This window comes from Fundulus heteroclitus, chromosome 11 (genome assembly GCF_011125445.2).
Source record: "Fundulus heteroclitus isolate FHET01 chromosome 11, MU-UCD_Fhet_4.1, whole genome shotgun sequence".
Taxonomy (NCBI): Eukaryota; Metazoa; Chordata; class Actinopteri; order Cyprinodontiformes; family Fundulidae; genus Fundulus; species Fundulus heteroclitus.
The window spans coordinates 14,735,801-14,756,820 of NC_046371.1; the positions used below are offsets into that span (position 1 = coordinate 14,735,801).

The window sequence follows — 21,020 nt, forward strand, 5'->3', positions numbered from 1 at the left end:
GGCAAATCTAGCAACCTGTGTGGCTTCAGTCCTGTGCTCACAAACGGCAATGACGATACACCGAGGGCTTCACAATAACAAACGAACAGCGTTTTCTCTTCTCTTGGTGCTATACAGGAGTTTTCCATTAATGGAAACCATCTCAGGTTTACATTTTTACACGACGTTCTGGCAGCTGTGCAATCTTTGCTGACCCTCAGAAACACAGTTGTGTTCTTTCAAAGCCACTGAGCAGGTTCATGTGAGGAGGCATCTGCAAATGCACGACGGTAGAGTGCATCGCCATCCAGATTGTTTTCCAGCTCGATTTTGCCGCTTGAAAGAAAAGATTGAGAGTGCAGACGACCAAAGATGGCTGGCAGGCTCCAGTTTAGCAGATGTCAGGATGTATAATATGACAATAAAAAAATGGATCTCACTCAGTTAGCCAGATATCTCCCAGACGATAGCTGCAGTGAGACACCACATGAAGTCGACCCCTGCCGGGATCCACTTCTATTGGCCGAGAATGAGGAAGTGGAGCCAAAACGTATGTATGGATCTCCTCAGTCTTGAGCCTGACACCAGCAATACCGAAGACATTCTAGTGTTGACAGATCACTTCACCGAGTTTGCTAATGCCATTCCAATGCCAAATCAAAAGGCAAGAACAGTCGGCAGGCGTCTTTGAGGCAACTTTATTGTCGATGTTGGAATTGCAGAAAGGCTACATACAGATCAAGGGCCGGACTTTGAGTCCGAACTGATAAAGGGGCTGTGTGCTGTTTCAGGAATCCACCCAAGAGGAAATACTATTGAAAGGTCTAATTGCACATTGCTAGGAAAGTTGGGAAGAAAAACTGAAATCAAAATGGAAAGATTGTTAAACCTCTCATTGTACCAAAAACAGAGTGACTGGATAAACTCCTTATGAACTAATGTTTGGGTGCTGTAACCCAGGTGATCTCGCCTTTGACTTTTATATCGACAGGAAGACCAAATACATTCACACATGTACAAAATCGGAAGTCACATTTCAGAGAGAGAGAGCGAGCTATTTGTTTTGTATCTTGATCAGTTTATACTTGCAAAAGTAAATGATTGTTCACAATTGTACATTTGTGATTGTAAATACATAGATATTTATTAGCTCAATTTTATTAAGATTTTTGTTTGTACACAATAAGTGCTTGTGAAATCTCTAGTTGATATGCAGTGTGTGGACGTTTTACTAGTCCTGTTTGTCTAATACAGCCCAGGTGACTCTTGGGTTAAATAGGATGGTGAGCTCCTGAAAATCAATAAAGAACCAGAGGAACACGCAAACCCTCGCCTATTGGTCTGATAGGAGCATCTCACAGCCTGTGCTCCACGCTCATTGCACTGATTCACACAAACACACCACACGTTCCCGCTCAGTTATGGACAAAACATTTGAGCACGGAAAACTTTCAAGTAATATGGACAATACAATCCTGACCTGTGCTCCTGTGTTTGTCTCAGCTGGTAACAGTGCTGACAGGTGCCATCTATGGATGGGGACATTTATGGACATGATTCAAAGTGTTTTTCCTGTGTTAACTTTGTTCACCTGTTACAATTATGGATATTTGAGGGCGGTAATGTAAATATCCGTGGCATTGTGTTTATTTTGCTTTCTTTTTGTTGTTTTTTCAAATGCATGCTTGCTGCACCAAATGTAATTCAGTGTCTGTTTCATTAATTACGGACAAACGGCTCTAGCGGTTGGTCCCTAGACTTCTGACTCACCTATTCCTACCCGGCCTTGATCAAATTCAGCATAGCAGCATTATGCAATGTAACATTAAGAGAACCCTAGGGGGGCATTAACTAATATTCTCTTAAGTTGCTTTTTTTTATTAGCCATATGTGTAATTACCCAGGGTGAAGCTAGAAATAGGATCACACCACCACCTAAATGAAAATAACAAATTTGTGAGTTGTGTTCTTGATGTTTTCTGTTGCTTTTATGCATAAGCAGTCAACGAGGAAACGGCCACCCTTATACCGGACTGCAGTGCATTGCATCCCACCTTCAAACCTTGGATAATTTCTTACATTTTAATCGGCTGGTTGACAGCACAAGGAAGGGTCGGCCAGGTGGCTTTTCCTGCAAGAACGTTCCAGAAAAGGTTCCCCAAACGTTCCCTGGTGGTTGGTTTCAGTGCTGGTGTAACTCTCTAAGAACTATCAGGGAACCTTCCAATGCTTTGATGAGACCCCTCGATAATTCAGTTCAGATTAACCATCTGCAGACAAAACATACAGAACGGTGATTTTCTGCTGCACGAACATTGTAAGATTTGTGTACTGATTTTAAGGTCCAGAAAAATCCCGGACAGCCCGCCAACAATACGTATCGTTAGTATATAACGTTAATAAAAATGTGCAGGTGTTATCGTCAATGCACAATTGGAGCATTGACAGGATAAATGGCCAAATTTAATGAATAATTGCTCTGTCACAAAGTGACTTCTTGTGTTCTTGTATTCTATAATCAGGATTTTACAGTTTGAGCTCACCTCTAATATTTCTCTCCAGAATAGGAGTTAATTAGATCTTTGATTGTTTTTATCGAAATCAATTGTTTTGAAATTCATTTCATTTCTGTGAATTGATGTCATAACGAGTGGTTGAACATTAAACGTTCCTTTAAACAGACACACATCCATGGACACATAAACATGACAGAAAAGTGGTTCGGGTTGATCGAATGGGCTCACCGAGCCTGACTTCAACGTTTAGGCTAAATTTGGACGTGAGCTATATGCTAAAAAAAAAAGTGACATTTTCAGTGCATTTTCTTCCAGGCTAGATACAGACAAGAACGGGTCAGACTTGAATAGCTATAGCACATAGAACGGATCCTTGGGTTTGGGGGGGAATATAGCTTATAAATTAAAGAGATGCACAACATGAAATAACCACTTTTTCAAACGCTTTTGGGGGTCCACACAAACGGACTCAATCAGAAACAAAAGTAGGAAAATGATTGTGTCAATAATCTTGTCTTAGTGGCAGTCAGTGAGTGCTTACAGATCATGGTCCTTCTCACAGACTATTCCCAACAGCGGTTCGAGGCGAACAAACGGCAGCGTCTCTACTGTTGGCTTAATTGGTTGCCTCTATTGTCCTGCACCTTCTCTCCATGTATAATCCAGTCACATTCGTAGCACAGGTTGTCCACTTGGACAGTGAAAGTGTTTTCATCCGTAATGGATGGCGGTGTGCTTGAGGCTCAGTCTCGGTGTCCTCGTTCCAGTCTGAATTCATGTGGCTACATGAGCAGATGACAGACACCAAACTGGCAGTATGAGTCTTTGGCTACAGCATAACCAGACACAGGAGTTACTAATTGAGAAAAAAAAAGGCCTAAAGTGGCTGCAGTGTCGCTAAAAGCTACAGACACACGTTTACATGCAGACGGAAAGGTGAGCGGTCAGGATGGTTCTTGTGCTTCTACACTTGTTGGGAATCTGAGCGTAGCTTTAAATGGATGATTTGTCGGAGATGTACAATAGGATTAAAGTGAGGAACAGTCTCTCTCCACCCCCCCCCAAAAAAAAGCTGCAGAGAGCTTCAGTCTGGTGAGGTTATATTTATACCACTTTCCAGATCCGGCGCTGCATCCATCAGCAGAAACACTGCCGACTCCCTTTGGTGACCTCCTCGGAGGAATGGACCGTGTTGGGAACAAATCCGCTTTTGACGCCTTCCCAGCCGTCCTGGATCTGGATGTCACCGTTTCGGACCAGCTCGAAGATTTCCCTCGTCAGATCCACAAATGCCTGAAGTAGAAACAAAAAATAGCTCGGTCAGAGCTAAAGGTCTTCATGGGCGTGTGAGTTTAGAATGAGGCCGAACAGACAGTGACCACTTTGAATCGTCTTGTTATTGAAAAGTGCTTTATAAATACACTTGCCTTGCCCAATGGCTGAACCTGTGCACCGCTACTCGTTTTTCTGCCACATTTATGTTTATGATCATGAAACAGATCTTAATATCTGGCAAAGATGACCCAAGGAACTGCAAAGAGCAATTGGTAAATGACATCATTTATTAAAGGTATATAGCCACGTAATATGCTTATAGAAAAACACCAAAAAACTTTTGATCATTGTAAAATAAGGTTATATACACCAAGCCTCCATTTTGATATTGGTTTGATATTCCTTTTTCAGCCAAAAATTATTTGTTCTCCGGCGTGATTAACAAATATAAACAGATGTGGCGACATCTAGTGGCAGTATCGCAGAACTATTATAATGCCGGTTTTCTTAATTTATAAATAAATTGTAAATAATACCAGACCAAACCTGACTCTCTGCAATGCACAATAAAGTGGAAGCTCGCAGTCGTCGAAGACCAATTGTTATTAATTAAATATACCGATCTACAGCAACTTTAAGAGCCTCATATCGGAGCATTCAATCACATCCGTCAACTCTTCGGTCACATCTGAGCAATCGGCAGGTTTAGCGTCCGCTTCAGTGAACACCAACGTTCATACTGTTTTCCCAGCGACATTTCAGTCTTTTCCCTCTTGGAATCGTATTTTTATGCACTTTTTCACTGAATCTTGGACTTTTCTTCATTGTTTGGTTGGGAGATGCTAATAGCCGTTAGCCGCTGCCTTGTTTTAAACCCGGCACTACGTACTTCCGGTTAAAAACGTGAATAAACACGAAAACCTTTATCTACTAACAAATTGAGAAAAGAACAGGCATAAAACACCAAAAATAACAACTAATATGCCACGACAATGTGATAATCTTTCATAAAAACCTTGTATGCAACCAGTGTGAGCTACTGACCTTTAAATAAAAAAAAGTCAAATAACGTGTCTATGAGCCTTTAAGGGACGAAAGCATTTTCTTAACCAACCTAGCTCTACATGAAAAGTACTTGCCCCCTAAACCTCGTAACTTGTTGTGTTTGTGATGTCTTTCACATGTGGATGAGTTTTGAGTGGATACGTTTTTGGCCCGCTCGTCTCAGCAGAATTGTTTTTAGTTCAGCCACCATGGAGGGTTATCAAGCAATGAAGTCTTTTTTTAAGGTAAGGTCAAAGCATCTGAGCGAGATTTATCTGAACTTTGAGTAAGCCACCTCAAAACCTTCTGTTGGTGTGTTTTCCATCATCGTCCTGCTGGATAACCCAGGTATGCTTGAGCTGAAGGTCATAAACTGATGGCCTTGCATTTTGCAGCAAGGCATCCAGGTCCAGAAACAGCAAAGCAGAGGCAGACCATCACATCACCACCTTGACTGTCATCGCTGTTTCTAAAATGCTCTATTAGTTTTACACCTCGTGTCATTGGGACACATTTCCAAAAAAACAAAAAAAAACTACTTTTGTCTCATCAGAACACAATATTTTCCCAAAGGTTTTGGGAAAATATTGTTGTTGTTTTTTGTAGCTGCAATAGTCTCTCTCTTTTCTTGTTGAATCATGAATGCTGACCTTACCTAATGCAAGATAGATAGATAGATAGATAGATAGATAGATAGATAGATAGATAGATAGATAGATAGATAGATAGATAGATAGATAGATAGATAGATAGATAGATAGATAGATAGATATTTTCTGATAAGCTCTTTCTCTGTTGCCTTGGAATTAACGTTAGATTTGTTTGTTGTTTTCATTACTAACAGTTGTGTGTATCTTTGCCACTGTCTCGCCCCATAAAGGAATGTCATATCTTAATGATTCTCACTTATGTTCCTTAGACTCCCTAAAGCTCTGAAGATGACCGTTACCCTTTTAAGCATTAAGTTGTCAGTGACTAAGTTTCTCATCTCTTCTTAATTTTCTTCAGATTGGGACATGCGTGACCTTTTGAGATCTTTTAGCCTAGTTCATGTTGTTGGACAGCTTCTACTGAAGGGATCTATTGATTGTACAGATCATCTTAAGTGTGGCTAGTTAGATTTAGCTCAGCTTCCAACAAAGTTGTTTAATCACAACAATGCATGATGGTACTGCATTGAGGCGATTACTTTTTCACACAGGGCCATGTGGGCATGGATAAATATCATAATGTGAAGACTGGATATACTTGGGGGGGGGGGGGGGGGGCCCCTGAGGGGGCTAATACTTTTACCCATCACTGTATATTCAGACCTTCTCCACGTTGATAGCATCCCGTGCGGATGTCTCCACGTAACGCATCCCGTAGGCCGCCGCCAGCTTCTCCGCCTCGTGCTGGGTCACCTGCCGCTGGGCTTCCAGGTCGCACTTGTGGCCGACGAGCAGGAAGACGATGCTGTGCGGCTGGACGTGGCTCCGCGCCTCCTCCAGCCAGTTATGGACGTTCTGGAAGGAGCGGCGGTTCGTGATGTCGAAGAGCAAAAGGCCGCCCACCGAGTTACGGTAGTACGCTCTGGTGATGGACCTGGATGGGCAGATGGACGTGGGATTGCTGGTGTTATTAATTTATTTGGCACATAGAGGTGTCTTGCAAAAGGTTTTTAATTGCTTCCGAATTTTGCCGCACTTAAAACCAAACGTTTCGATGTCTTTTATCCTGGAATATTTGTGTTAGGGCAACACAAAGCAGAGCATGTTTGTGAACTGGAAAGAAAAGGATGCTTGATTTTTCAGATTTTCTTAGCAATCAAAATCAGAAATATATGGTGGGAATTTGTGTTCAGCATCCTTGAATAAGTACCTTGTAGAACATTTAATGACGATTACAGCTCCAAGGTTGTTGTTTTTTTGCTTATGTCTCTATCAGCTTTAACTATCTAGAGCTTTGAATTTATGCCAATTCTTTCAATAAAAGCTCGAGCCCAGTCCAATTAGGTACATAGTGTCCTAAAAACGTAAAATTAAGTATACTTAGGTCTAGATTTTGACCGAGCCATTCCGACATGTGTTGATGTAAGCCAGTCAAATGTTAACTAAACTACTACAGAGGCAGGGAATCTCAAAATGAATCACCGCTAATTAAACGACATGCAAAATGGGACTAAGTGATAAAAACAGCACTGCCATGGAAAGAGCACCACTAATGATGAAGCTCTGTGACGTTTTCTTCTTTTCTGGTCTCTGTGGTAATAAACCTGGAGCGTAAATACTGGTTAAGGGAGAATAAAAAGATGTTACATGAGTAAGAAGGTGTTTAAAGTTAAATCTGTGACCATGTGAAAATTAGGACACCTTGGAACAGTTTGAAGGGGTTTCTAACATATTTGGACAATTTAATATGAGTTAACAATACGTTAACTCATATTTATATGTTACTTGAAGAAATTCATGTAACATATAAAAAAAACTCAAGAAAAGACCTTTTAAATTTTCCTCTGAAGAGTAACAAAAAAAAAGCTATTTTTGATTTTGAATAATTTAGGATACTCCCCACTCCAGTTGATTCTCACTTAAAATAGGTAAATCACACTTAAGCATCATGTTAGGGCCACAGGAAGCGGGGTGGGACCCAAAGAGCTGTCTGACGCCTTCAGAAAGAAGCTTGTAGCAGCTTGTGAGTGTGATAAAGGATTTAAAAAGGGTTTTAAAGGAAATCTTAAATCAGCCATTCCACAGTAGGGAAGGTATTTTGCAATCGGAGGACATTTAAACCTCTGCCAACGTGTTGTCCAAACAAGTTCACCCTGGAAGCAGCCTGCATGATGCTAGAAATCTCCTAAAAACACCTAAAATGTCAACAATTGGACCCAAAACAGCCTCTTGATACGAACATGCATGCCTTTGCAATTACAAGGAGATTAAGTAAACTTTCCTAGGAGGAATGCAAGGAGGAGACCTCAAGCATGGAGGTGTGAGGGCCATGGTTTGGGGATGCTTTGCTAGAGCAAGACATGGCAAGCTCACCATCATGGGTCTTCACCATGATCTCTACCCTGAATAAGAGAGTCACTGAAGGAAATGTGACACTGTCTATTTTACAAAAAAGGCTGAAGCAGAATAAGACCCTGCAATGTGATAATGACTGAAATCTGTCAAGGACTGGGTGAGAATTGAGAAATTGGGTGTCACTTTTTCTTCAGTTGAAAATGCATTTTTCGGCGGATATTTATTAACATGAAAACAAGGTAAAAGTTTGACGTTCAAGTGGAGCCCAGTCATTTCAATTTCCAAAGATTAAAAAGAAGTCTTCATAAAACTCATATCGGCATTGATATATGAGCGTTTCTTTCACTGAATCAGGGTCTCTTTATTCTTTTCACATCACTGCAGATGATAAAGAAGGAGTTAAAGGAGAATTCACAAGGAACAAGCTCTGCAACATTATTCAAAGACAAGAAATATTCCAACTAAGGGAACACAATAGAGGAGCTTTACAAAAGCAAGAATAACATAGAAACCAAGACAGGAGCTGAGCCATGCATTAAAAGAAACAATACATCCATGAATGGGATGGAGGATTAATAAAAATACCCTTTGAAATCAATTAAAAGTTGACAGAGGGGTAAAAATTGTGAAAAAAGGAGCAGCTAGAGGAGGTCTGTACCTGAACCTCTCCTGCCCCGCAGTGTCCCAGATCTGAAGTTTGATCCTCTTTCCCGGCTCGATCTCCACCAGGCGAGAGAAGAAGTCCACCCCCACGGTGGGATCTGACACCTGGGCGAAGCGGCCCTCCGTGAACCTCCGGATGAGACACGACTTGCCCACCGTGGAGTCTCCGATGACGATCAGACGGAACTGGTACAGCCATATTGTCTCCATGTCTCATGTGGGTTTAATCTGTCGCAGAAAAAAAAATGCGTTAGTAGGTTTTAAACTGAGCTTAAAATCAGAGGAAAGAAGCAAAAGCTCACATTACAAAGATTTAACTTTGTGTCATGGATACTTCAGATTATCTTCTCTGATCAGTTTGTTGGCCAATTTAGTGATCTATCTATCTATCTATCTATCTATCTATCTATCTATCTATCTATCTATCTATCTATCTATCTATCTATCTATCTATCTATCTATCTATCTATCTATCTATCTATCTATCTATCTATCTATCTATCTATCTATCTATCTATCTATCTATCTATCTATCTATCTATCTATCTATCTATCTATCTATCTATCTATCTATCTATCTATCTATCTATCTACATAAATATATACATTGAAGTTTGAGCATTTTGTTAGTCACAGTGCTTAATGTATTTTATTCAGATTTTATATACCAAAACAAAGCAGATAAATGTGAAGTAGACGAAGATTGGACAGATTGTTTTCAAAATGCTTTACAAATAAAAAAATGTATAAAGACATGGCAGTCCACCTAAGATAGGGGGCAAGTTGACCATTAATCAGAGATGCCAAAAGGAAACACGAGAGGAGCTGCACAGTTCAGGTAGAGGTTGTTTATCTCCTCCAAATAAACAAAAATGAATCAACAAGAGATCCAGTTTGCCGTTTGCCGTGCCCCCATCTGGTGAGATGAGTCCAAATTTTTACTTTCTGGATTACATGCAAAACATTAGTTGTGGAATCAACAACGCCGCAGTGAGATATGACGGTGGCAGCCTCATGCTTTTCTCCAGCAGGAACAGAGACGCATGTAAGAGGTGAAACGAAGATGGATGGAGCTAAATTACAGAGTAATCCTGGAAGTAAATCTGCTGCCAAACACCTCAGAGTGGAGAGAGGAGGTTTAGCTTCCAGCAACATACAGCCAGAGCTGCAGTGGAATGGTGTAGATCAGAGCATTTCTACGTATAAGAACGACTCAGTCAAAGTCCAGGCCTAATATTGAATTTTCTCCCAATATGTCCGATCTCAAGATAGCTTGCAAAGAAGAATGGACACAAAATTTCACTTTATGTGCAAAGCTGGTAGCGACGTACCCCTAAAAGACTTGCAGCTGTGACTGCAACTACATGTGGTTCTACCAAGTATTTAATACATATACATGCAGTACCTTCAGATTTTTACGTGCTTCTACTCCACAGTTTTGCACCGCTTTGTTTTCGTCTATGACATAAAATGTGACAAAATGCAAAAATGTTCAATGACTACTGATACCTTTGTGAGGCACTAGAAATGTCTAAAAAATGAAAATGCTTTCAAAAGAAATAATATAATTTCGTGTTAGAAATAGTGCATCTTTTTAAAATAGATTTAATACATTCAGTTTAAGCTCCACTTTGTGTTGATTATAGGAGTAATTATTTGTTTGTGACACCAGAAGAAAAAGCTCAAATCATCTTAGCCCAGTTCATGTGATTCACAGTGGGGTGATCTAATTTTTTGGGGATGGGAGGGAAGGGGGGAGGCCACTCCCCTCCAACTCAATAAACAGTGGTGTAGTTAGCCCCATGTGGATTGTGGAGTAGATGATACTCAGCAATAACACAAAACGAGGCGTCGGAGCACGCCATATACTTTCAACGAAGAAATACACGCAGAAACAATGCATTGTTGTTACCTAGATTCCCAAAAAGGTAGAAGAAAAGGGGTTTTATCCATTTTATCCTGCACGTATCATCCCAGGAGCATCTTTTATTCTATGCATTTGGGATGCAGATGAATACATATGAATGGTGGCCTACCTTGATTCAGAGCTCAGCTGCAGTAAAAAACAAGCTCCATGTTGAAGATTGTGTCTCCTGAAAATGACCCCTGAGGCTGTCGGTAGCTGTGATGCAGCAACTTACAGAAATAACCCCCCTAAGATGACGCACATGAACCCGTCTGGCATCACGGTTTAAAAAGTACCGAAGCTAGCTGCTGAGTGCGCGCATCAGCTTATGATGGGAGCTGCTGGTATCTCCGTGTGATCATCCGAAATGGCAGCAGCAGGACGCAGAGCCACCAGCAGCAGCAGCAGCAGCCGCGGTATCGCGCAAAAACACCTCTTCCTCGCCCTCATCAGCACCAGTACCGTAACTGCACCGGCAGCTGCGCAGCGGAAAACTCCCAGGATGCTGCATTCAAGGACTGGAGGAAAGAAATGTTCCAGAAATAAAAACACACAATGTCTACATGATACTGATGCATTTAGCCTGGTCACTTCGTACGAGGAAAAAAAAAAATGTAGATAACTGACAACTTTTGCGACTTGTGCAACTTTTGTAATTTTACACACTTGAAGCCCTTTGTGAAAAGAAATGTAACAAAATAATCTGTATTTTTGTGCATGGTCTTCTTTTAGCACAAATATAAAATAGCACAATTTGTACACACTTCCATGTACATCCAGTGTACATTTCCTGTTTATTCATATTCTGTGTATTTACCCTTGTGTATTGATGTCTTAACGTCATATTTACTTTTTCTTTTGTTGTTATTGTTTTTATTGTGTGTATCAGAGTGTATTTTGCTGCGAATCCACTGGATCCACCCCAGAGTGACAAATAAAGGGGTTTTCTATTTTATAATGCTGCAGAACATGTGTAGTTAGGGATTATTAAGACACACTGATATGACAGTTACTTGAAATAATATCATAACGAAACTATCTCACAGAGAATTAATGTAACAGGAAAATCAACCAAGATCCATTCAATGTGTTCAATAGTTCCTATTCTCAGGATCTCCACCGTAAAACCCTCACTTGACCTGATGAAATGTTGTAGCTTGTATAAATAACTCATAATGGCATTTAAGAAAACATTAATAGTTAATAAACTGTTACGTTTACAGTAGCTAGCCTACTCAGGTAATCATGACTTTTTTGAAAGCGTACTGAGACTGATTACAAGGTTTCCGAGCAGCACTTGAAAGTACCAAATACTCCAAGACGAAAGTTAGCGATTGATTCAAACTGCAATGTTGTATCGTTAGTATTTGCCGCAGACATACAGCAAACGCTCTTTTTCCTTGCAGACGGGATAGGTGTAACCCTTTTTTTAGTTCGCAATTTGACAAATAACGCAGCTACCGACTCTCAGAATGCTGCATTCAGGTACTGCAGGGACAGAATATCGTAAAGCACAAAATAAGGACTCATAAAATCCACGATTTTAATATGTGAAGCAAAACGCACAATATCTTTCAGTATTTATAGTCAGATACACTACTGCCCCTCAACCTGCATCATGATCATCAATAATAATAATAATAATAATAATAATAATAATAATAATAATAATAATAATAATAATAATAATAATAATAATAATAATAATAATAATAATAATTGGGGAAACCGGGAAACTTTTTTACCTTATTGAAGAATGAGATTTATAGCTAGATTTACGAGTGGCACTTAAATGCACCACCATCTCGGCTGTTAGACACGCGTTCAAACTGTTACAATGGATTGGCTTCAACATTTTCAGCGCACAGTGTCAACGTTGTTATTTTCCTCTGCAGGCAGGACTGATGTAACCGTTTTATTTGTAATATAACGACAGAGGGAAAAAAACGAAACGACTTTCCATGACTTTGGATGAACTTATTTGAAGTTTCGCCGTCATAAAGCTACCAGCGTTTCTCCATATCATTTGGTGTTTGTTTTGTTTTTTTTTTTTTGTTTTTTTTGTCTATCTTGCCGAGCTGCTGCAGGCATGCAGCAGGAGCTTCTATTCAAAGTCTTGGTTGTCGGGGACCTGGGTGTCGGGAAAACCTCTATAATCAAGAGGTACGTTCATCAGATCTTCTCCCAGCACTACAGAGCGACAATCGGGGTGGACTTCGCGTTGAAAGTTCTGCAGTGGGACAATGACACCGTGATCCGGCTGCAGCTGTGGGACATAGCAGGTCTGTCTAATGTTGTCTGCTGAAAGAAGACGAAAACAAACAAAAACAAAAACAAAACAAAAAAACCCCCAGCAACTTTTAATTTGTAAAACAATTTCAGAGCAAGCATTAAGGAAGTTGTTTGCTGCTGTTTTAACTATCGGAATTGTTTCCCCCCATTGCATGCCTCAGTCCCTCCCTGTATGTGATGCCTTCTCGTGGAATGTAGATCCTGTGTCTCACTGTACGTGGTCCCATGATCAATTATGTATCACATGATTCTACTTCAGGTGCTGGTGAACGGCAGTCAACAGCAGTTGTTCCCTCTGCTTCTGCTCTTTAAATTGTTTTATTATCTTTTTTTTTTTTTTTTTTTTATCTTAGCCAACTACGTTTGGGAACATGTTTTTTTGTCTCTGTGTTGCATTCTTGGGACAGTTTTTTTCTGATTGCATCTCAGTCAACATGGTGGTGGGGATGCCATCTACACACAAAGACTAAAAATGGTGGAGGGTTTAAATCCCCTCAGAGACCTGAGGAGGAGGCACAGGGGATTTAAAGCTGGGCACAAGTGTTTTCTCTTTTCTGGTATTTAAATTCAGGTGCAGTTGCTGCTTCCTGCCAGCTGGCTCCGCTATGGGATCTTGATGCAGATCTTCTCCTGGGTTATTTCGTGAATTTCCTCCTGCATCACTTACTGTTCAAGTTCTCCTCTTCTCCCGATTGGATGCTCTCCTTGATTGCTCCACCAATCCTGAAAGAGACCTCCTTATTTAAACTGGCACTTCTTTTCAGACAGGACAGCTGTGATTTGTTGTGCAGCTTGTGTTGTGTACATGGTGTGTCTTCCTGTTTGTTATGGCTGTTGAGCCAGGTCGTAACCGTGTAATTTTAAAAGTTATATAAAATGTTGCCATTTCCGTCAACCTTTTACAATGCGATACTTCAAAATGTGCATTAAAAGCCGTTCGTCTGCTCTGTGAGCAGAGAACCCTATTGTTTTTCTAGTGTTTTTAAATTATTTATTATTATTATTATTATTATTACGGGTAATTATTATTCTCCGCTAAAACGCGTTGGGCGGCCCATGCGGATTTGTAACGAATCCATTGAATCAGGTATCCAAGTACAGAATGTGCACCGCTACTCAAACCCAAAAATTCAGACCCCTCAACAACTAGGGGGCGCTATAATAAAGGACAATGCGTTTACGCCTGTAACCACCAAACTACTGGTCCTACACTCAAAAACTTGATGGCACTTTGTTTATTGGATGATTCTGCAAAATAAAGAGAATTGGCACACTCTTCGTTTCCCAGCTAGTTTTCGCGCTACATGGCTACAAAGGTTAAACCTTTCTTGTTAAACTCCTCCAACATTTTTTGTGCAATCCGCACAAAACTTTATATATAAGTGTGTCATGGACAAATAAAAAAAGTTATCGCGGCGGATTTTTGAATTTTGACTTTTTCGAAAAGTAACGCTAAAATAAGTGATTGTTAGCGAGCTAGCTCTAAATGTAATTGCTGATTATTCTAAAACCATAACAGATTTTGACATGTCCTTCATAACCCATAGTTCAAATAAGATTTTGCACATGTGACCCGCATTTGAGGATCGTCCATCACTAGGGGGCGCTGTGATGTCAAGAAATCTACTACGCAAGAATGGCTGATCGGATTTTTACAAAACCTTCTTCATTCCCTTCTAGACATTGCCCTTAACTAAAGTATTAAATATGGTAATGATTGAAACAAGTGGGCGGGGCCTATTTCCAAAAGTGTGAAAAAAACTTGAAAACTTCAAAAATTCACCTAAAATCACTTGTGTGGTGTAACAAGCTCAGATTTTAAGGATGTATTCCTTGAATAAGGTGCAACAATTCTCTCACTGCATGTATTCCAGTTTTTGAAAGTTGCACACTCTGTTTTTTTCAAAGTTTGTAAAATGGAGAAATCAATGTATTTTCCACAAATATTGGTCAATGCCAATAAAAATGGCCTCTATCTGTAAAGCACAGCCAGAATAACCATGTCTTTCAGTTTGGTAAAAATCCAGGCGATTTTGACCAATTTACAAGATTTTAAAAATTAATGATACAAGATTATAAAGTTTAATTTTTTCTTTATCTTAATCCATTTTTTTAATGACCATCAAAAAAATTGTGTGGTTAGATAAAACACTCTTGGACATTCATGAATATTTTCAGAATTTTAGAGCAAACCGTTGATTTAAAATAAATATTTATTTAGATAGTTTGACAAAAACCTATTGTAAAGAGCTTTTCAGAAAATGAAGCAAGGGCTCCATCTCGTGGCTTGTTTTTGCAACTACAACAACTCTTACCATTAATAGTCTAAGTAAGGGGTATTCAATTAAAACTTAGATGTCCACTTCAATAATTTTGTATGTATCCATGTATCCATATCTATATATATATATATATATATATATATATATATATATATATATATATATATAGATATATATATATATATAGATATATATATATATAGATATTTACACTAATGCTTTAAAAAATTCCAGCAGAGGACCGCATTTGATCATGAATGGATCTCTACAAACACACACACATCGGACACACGCGACTTTGGGCTTCTTTTTTCTAAAAGCGCTTCTAAATTTCATGAGTCACGGGTTGCGTTTTTTTTGGGCAGGTTTCTGAAAGTGAAATCGCTTATTTGGGGTCTTAAATAAGTGACGAAATAGGGGTTATTAAGTGGCCTGCCTGCACTACATTTGAGTGTATCCAGCTGAAATATCCCTCCGCCATAGGAGCCGACGGTAGTAAAGGCAGACAGAGCAACTCTGCACGTATTTTCTGCAGTTTACGGTGCAATAACCGGTGATAACTGCTGAAAGTAGATTACTTGGTGCAGATCACCATTTTAAGCAGAGATTGGTTCTGAAGATGAGCTTTTACACATTGATAACATTGCAGAAACCCAACCCATAAACCGTTCTTTAATGCTTATTAATTTGTTGTCTCTGTATTTGACAACCCAGGGATGAATCACGTTTCCAAACGAAGGACCTGGAGTTACTAACAGTTGCTAAACAGTCTCATTCAGGGTATTAAGCTCCTGCCCAGTTGCAAGCAAAGTGTAAGGCTGGAATGACCTGGAGATTTAAAACCTTTTTCCAGGCTTAAACTCTATGAATATGGATAGAAACAGCAAGCAAAAATATTCAAAGAAATTATTGTTGTTGGTGTGAAAGCTCAGAATTAGATGTGTGTGTGTGAGAGAGAGAGAGTGAAGAAATGAACAAAACTTATGACTTTATCGAAATGTTCAATTTTTATTAATTTATATGTATGCATAATACCTTTTGTTTAAGAGGCAAAAAAAAAAAATATCGGCATGAAAACAGGTATTTACACATTTGTTTACACATGGTGTAAACATCAGGGTATCATGATTAGTCATATAGCCATTATAGTCCAGAGTTTAACATTTGGCACCAGGATGTTTTCATACCAATTCTGAAAAGTGCTTGAAAAATAACAAAAATATTTTTTGTACAAGCATGTATTTTATTAGTGTCATTTATTGCAAAATTGCATATTAAAATGCCCAAATAGGCTATTACACTTTCAGAAATAAAAGGATAAAATATGCGATTAATTTGCGATTAATCTCGAGTTAACTATCGACATCATAGGATTATTCGCGATTAAAATTTGTAATCGTTTGACAGCACTAATATATATATATATATATATATATATATATATATATATATATATATATATATATATATATATATATATATATATATATATATATATATAGGATCACTCTTAACAGACTGTTCCTTCAGAGCCAAATCTGCGTGGAGGTCAACTAACTGCAAGCTAACTGACTCAGAAGTAAATCTATGGTTCAGCACTACAATACAAATATACAGTCAGTTTATCAACATCCCACTGTTAATTCTTCTAGTTCAACCATACTACATGTAAATTAAAATTATGACTGTTCATTAATATCAAACTAAACAGTAGACATTTTAAACCTCGTTTACATCTTAGTTAAATAGCTTGAGGCTGTACATGTGTAAATTCCTACGTTGAGCGAGGTACTTGAACCCATCACACACGCAGTATTTGATCCAGTCCGACATTTCTCTGTGTTCAGCGCTGGGTTTCGTCCATACAATGGATGATGGAGAGTATTGGATGTAGAAGGATTTCATGCTCTTTGGTAAGGTGATAACTGTATTTCATCTCATGATTTACAAAGACTTGGAAGAGGATTAAAAAAACCTATGCTGTAATTTGTTAAATTACAGGTCATAGTTTCATAATTAAAAAGGATTTTATATTTTTGTTTTACATGGGTTAAAGATGATTCCGGTGTTTTGAGTTGGGAAAAAATTTTAAAGTGCATGTAAAACATCGCAATGGAAATGTGAGGAATGAAGAAAAAACAATGCTGTAAAAATTGATAAAGTGAGTTTATTTAGCTGAATGCAATAATAATATTATCGTGTGCAGGCTAGGTTTTTTTGTTGTTGCTGATCAAAAAGCTGGATCAGACTACTGGATCAGATTCCATGGATTCTCTCTGAAAGGACATGGCGAGCCTGTGCCCCAAGCAGAACTGAACCTCCATTGACAAACTTCATTCTTCTTACTGACATGAACTTGCCAGTGGTAACAACACAAACCACTGAACAAAGAAAAGAAAAAAAAAAACAACTGAACTCGCAACATAACTTGACTTGACTGACGACTGAAATATATTATATATAGTCACAGAGGGTGTTGGGGTAGCTGGGGCTGAGTTCTTCCTGAAGTCCACAACCATCTCCACTATTTTTACAGCATTGAGTTCTAAGTTGTTCTCCCTGCACCAGGTCACCAGATGGTCACCCTCCCACCTGTAGGCGGACTCGTCACCATCAGAGATAAATCCCATGAGTGGTGTCGTGCGCAAACTTCAGAAGCTTGACAACCGTTGTTTTCCACCAGTCGGACGTGCTGCCGCCTCGACACCACACAGAGAGACAGCTGGTCAGAATGCTCTCTATGGTACTTGTGTAGAGGGTTGTGAGGATGGGCGGGGGCAGTTGGGCTCTCCTCATCCTCCACAGGAAGTACAAGCGCTTCTGTGCCCTCCTCACCAGATGTGGTGTTCACAGAGCAGGTGAGGTTGTCCGTGATGTGCACCCTGATGAATTTGGTGCTGCTAACCACCTCCACAGCTGAGCTGTTGATGAGTTTGTGTCATCTGCGAACTTCATGATGTGATTGGGGGTGAACCTGGGAGTGCAGTTGTGTGTCATCAGAGTAAAAAGCAGGGAGCTGCAGACGCAGCCCTAAGGGGAGCCCGTGCTGAGGGTGATGACATCAGAGGTGGTCTGTCAGACCCGGACTGACAGTGGTCAGGAGGTGAGGAAGTGTTGAGGGGTGTACTGAAGCCCAGATGTTCCAGTTTTCCCACCAGATGCTGTGGGATGAGGGTGTTGAACGCTAAAGTCCAGGAACATGCTCAATGGGGGCGCGGCGTAGGTGGGCTTGGATGAGGGTGTTGAATGCTGAAGTCCAGGAATATGCTCAAAGGGGGCGGTGCGTGGGCTTGGAACCCGTTAATAACTGCTTGCAGTTCTAGTTATTAGGGTTCCAAGCCCGCAGCGCAGGCGAACGGCTATGCCGTTCGTCTGCTCTGTGAGCAGAGAACCCTATTGTTTTTCTAGTGTTTTTAAATTATTTATTATTATTATTATTATTATTATTATTATTACGGAATTAAAACGCGTTGTGGAGCCCACGCGGATTTGTAACGAATCAATTGGATCAGGTATCTAAGTACAGTACGTGCGCCCCTACTCAAACCCAGAAATTCAGACCCCTCAACAACTAGGGGGCGCTATAATAAAGGAAAACGCGTTTACGCCTGTAACCACCAAACTACTAGTCCTACACTCAAAAACTTGATGGCACTTTGTTTATTGGATGATTCTGCAAAATAAAGTGAATTGGCACACCCTTCGTTTCCCAGCTAGTTTTCGCGCTACATGGCTACAAAGCTTAAACCTTTCTAGTTAAACTCCTCCTACATATTTTGTGCAATCTGCGCAAAACTCCATATATAACCATGTAATGGACAAATAAAAAAAGTTAACGCGGCGGATTTTTGAATTTTGACTTTTTCGAAAAGTAACGCTAAAATAAGTGATTGTTAGCTAGCTAGCTCTAAATGTAATTGCTGATTATTGTAAAACCATAACAGATTTTGACATGTCCTTCATAACCCATAGTCCAAATAAGATTTTGCACATGTGACCCGCATTTGAGGATCGTCCATCACTAGGGGGCGCTGTGATGTCAAGAAATCTACTACGCAAGAATGGCTGATCGGATTTTTACAAAACCTTCTTCATTCCCTTCCAGACATTGCCCTTAACTAAAGTATTAAATATGGTATTTATTGAAACAAGTGGGCGGGGCCTATTTCCAAAAGTGTGGAAAAAAACTTGAGAACTTCAAAAATTCACCTAAAATCACTTGTGTGGTGTAACAAGCTCAGATTTTCAGGATGTATTCCTTGAATAAGGTGCAACAATTCTCTCACTGCATGTATTCCAGTGTTTGAAAGTGCCACACTCTGTTTTTTTCAAAGTTTGTAAAATGGAGAAATCAATGTATTTTCCACACATATTGGTCAATCTCAATAAAAATGGCCTCTATCTGTAAAGCACAGCCAGAATAACCATGTCTTTCAGTTTGGTAAAAATCCAGGCGATTTTGACCAATTTACAAGATTTTAAAAATTAATGATACAAGATTATAAAGTTTAATATTTTTTTTCTCTGAATCCATTTTTTTAATGACCATCAAAAAAATCGTGTGGTTAGATAAAACACTCTTGGACATTCATGAATATTTTCAGAATTTTAGAGCAAACCGTTGAATTTTAACAAATTTATGAAATTTGTGATCAGTTTACAGCTCTCATCATCGAGAGCTCTGCCATCCAGAACTGTGAACAGGGCGGCCATTATGCCCATATTTGGGTACATCACCGGAAGTGACGTCACATCCTCTGTTTTTTCTAAGCGGAGCAGAGACTTGAAATGGGAGGATAGCTTTTAGAGTTTTGAGAAGAACACATAATTTAAAAAATGTAATTGAATATAAAAAAGATCAAGCAGAAGCAAGGAAAGTTATTTAGAAGGCAAAGAAGACAAAATGGAGAGATTTTTGTGATTCAATAGGCAGAACAACTTCTATTGCTGAGGTATGGGGAATGATTAAGAAAATGAAGTGAAATAGACCAGAGAGAACATATCCAGTTCTAAAACATGAAGAAGGAACAGCATTAACAAATTAAGAAAAAGTAGAAGTAATGGCAAGAACATTTGCAAAGATCCATAGTTCAGATATGGATCAGACTTATTTGAAAAGTAACGCTATAATATAATATGGATAGATAGATAGATAGACTTAGAGAGAATTAGAAAACTTTATTTGTCATTTTGTATGCACAGAGTGCATACAGAACGAAATTCCGTTGCAAACAGCTTGTAAATTGCAGTAAAATAAATTACAGTATAAGGTGCAGCAGTGATTTGAAGTAAACAATTGAAATGCAAACAAATCAGGAGAAGTCACAGTGTACAGGTGTGTATTTTAAAAAAAAACATTTGTATATGCAGAATTGATTGTGCAGAGGGCAATTTGTGCAAGAATACAGCTTGTAAATTACAGTCAATTTAAATTACAGTATAAGGTGCAGCAGTGATTTAAAAGTAAACAATTGAAGTGCAAACAATGCATGAGAAAGTCACAGTGTACAGGTAAGTATTTTTAAAACCATTTGTATGTATTGAATTGATTGTGCAAAGGGCATTTGTGCGAGAATGCATTTAGAAACCGAGAGTTCGACAGCATTTGTAATGCTAGTTGGAGATGCAATGATGCAAAATGAGCAAATATGCAAATGTTGTGCAAAGTTTATGGGTTATAGTTATAGATAGCAGTGACATGCATTCAGGGGAGGCAATCATGGAAAGAAAATATGGAATAATGATAACAATATATATTGTGATTCACTCAGTCATTTGTAATAATAATTGTTTTTTTAATCTAATTTCCTTATTTCTCTTTATCATATTCTCTTTAAAATCGAAGACTTTTGGCTATTTTTAACGTAAATCCTTGGTGGTGCTTGATAGTGAAGTGCCACCAAGCCAGCGATCTTGGCCTCCCCTGGGATTGCGCAATCCCATGTTAACTGCGCTGACTTCCATTCCGTGAATGCATCTTCCTGTCTCTAGATCATAAATTCAGTTGTTCAAACACTGATGAACTGATTTTCCACAATTTAATATATGTGGATTACAA

The 21,020-nt window shown here is 39.1% G+C and overlaps 1 protein-coding gene across 1 annotated transcript; it reads right to left on the bottom strand.

Moving 5' to 3' along the window:
- Positions 1-2,992: 2,992 nt before the first annotated feature.
- LOC105916242 (ras-related protein Rab-39B) lies at positions 2,993-10,841 on the bottom strand. The gene is made up of 4 exons (XM_012850636.3): positions 10,519-10,841; positions 8,478-8,710; positions 6,128-6,398; positions 2,993-3,788 (listed from the first exon to the last, which is right to left on the bottom strand). The coding sequence occupies exons 2-4, from the start codon at positions 8,690-8,692 to the stop codon at positions 3,633-3,635; spliced, it is 642 nt and encodes a 213-aa protein (XP_012706090.1). The 5' UTR covers positions 8,693-8,710; positions 10,519-10,841; the 3' UTR covers positions 2,993-3,632.
- Between the last annotated feature and the right edge of the window lie 10,179 nt (positions 10,842-21,020).

Coding starts and splice junctions, on each gene's coding strand:
- LOC105916242 (XM_012850636.3), bottom strand. CDS start 8,692: ATGGAGACAATATGGCTGTACCAGTTCCGTCTGATCGTCATCGGAGAC. Junction 6,399..8,477: donor GCGGGGCAGGAGAGGTTCAG/GTACAGACCTCC, acceptor CTGCCCATCCAG/GTCCATCACCAGAGCGTACT. Junction 3,789..6,127: donor ATGCTATCAACGTGGAGAAG/GTCTGAATATAC, acceptor TTTCTACTTCAG/GCATTTGTGGATCTGACGAG.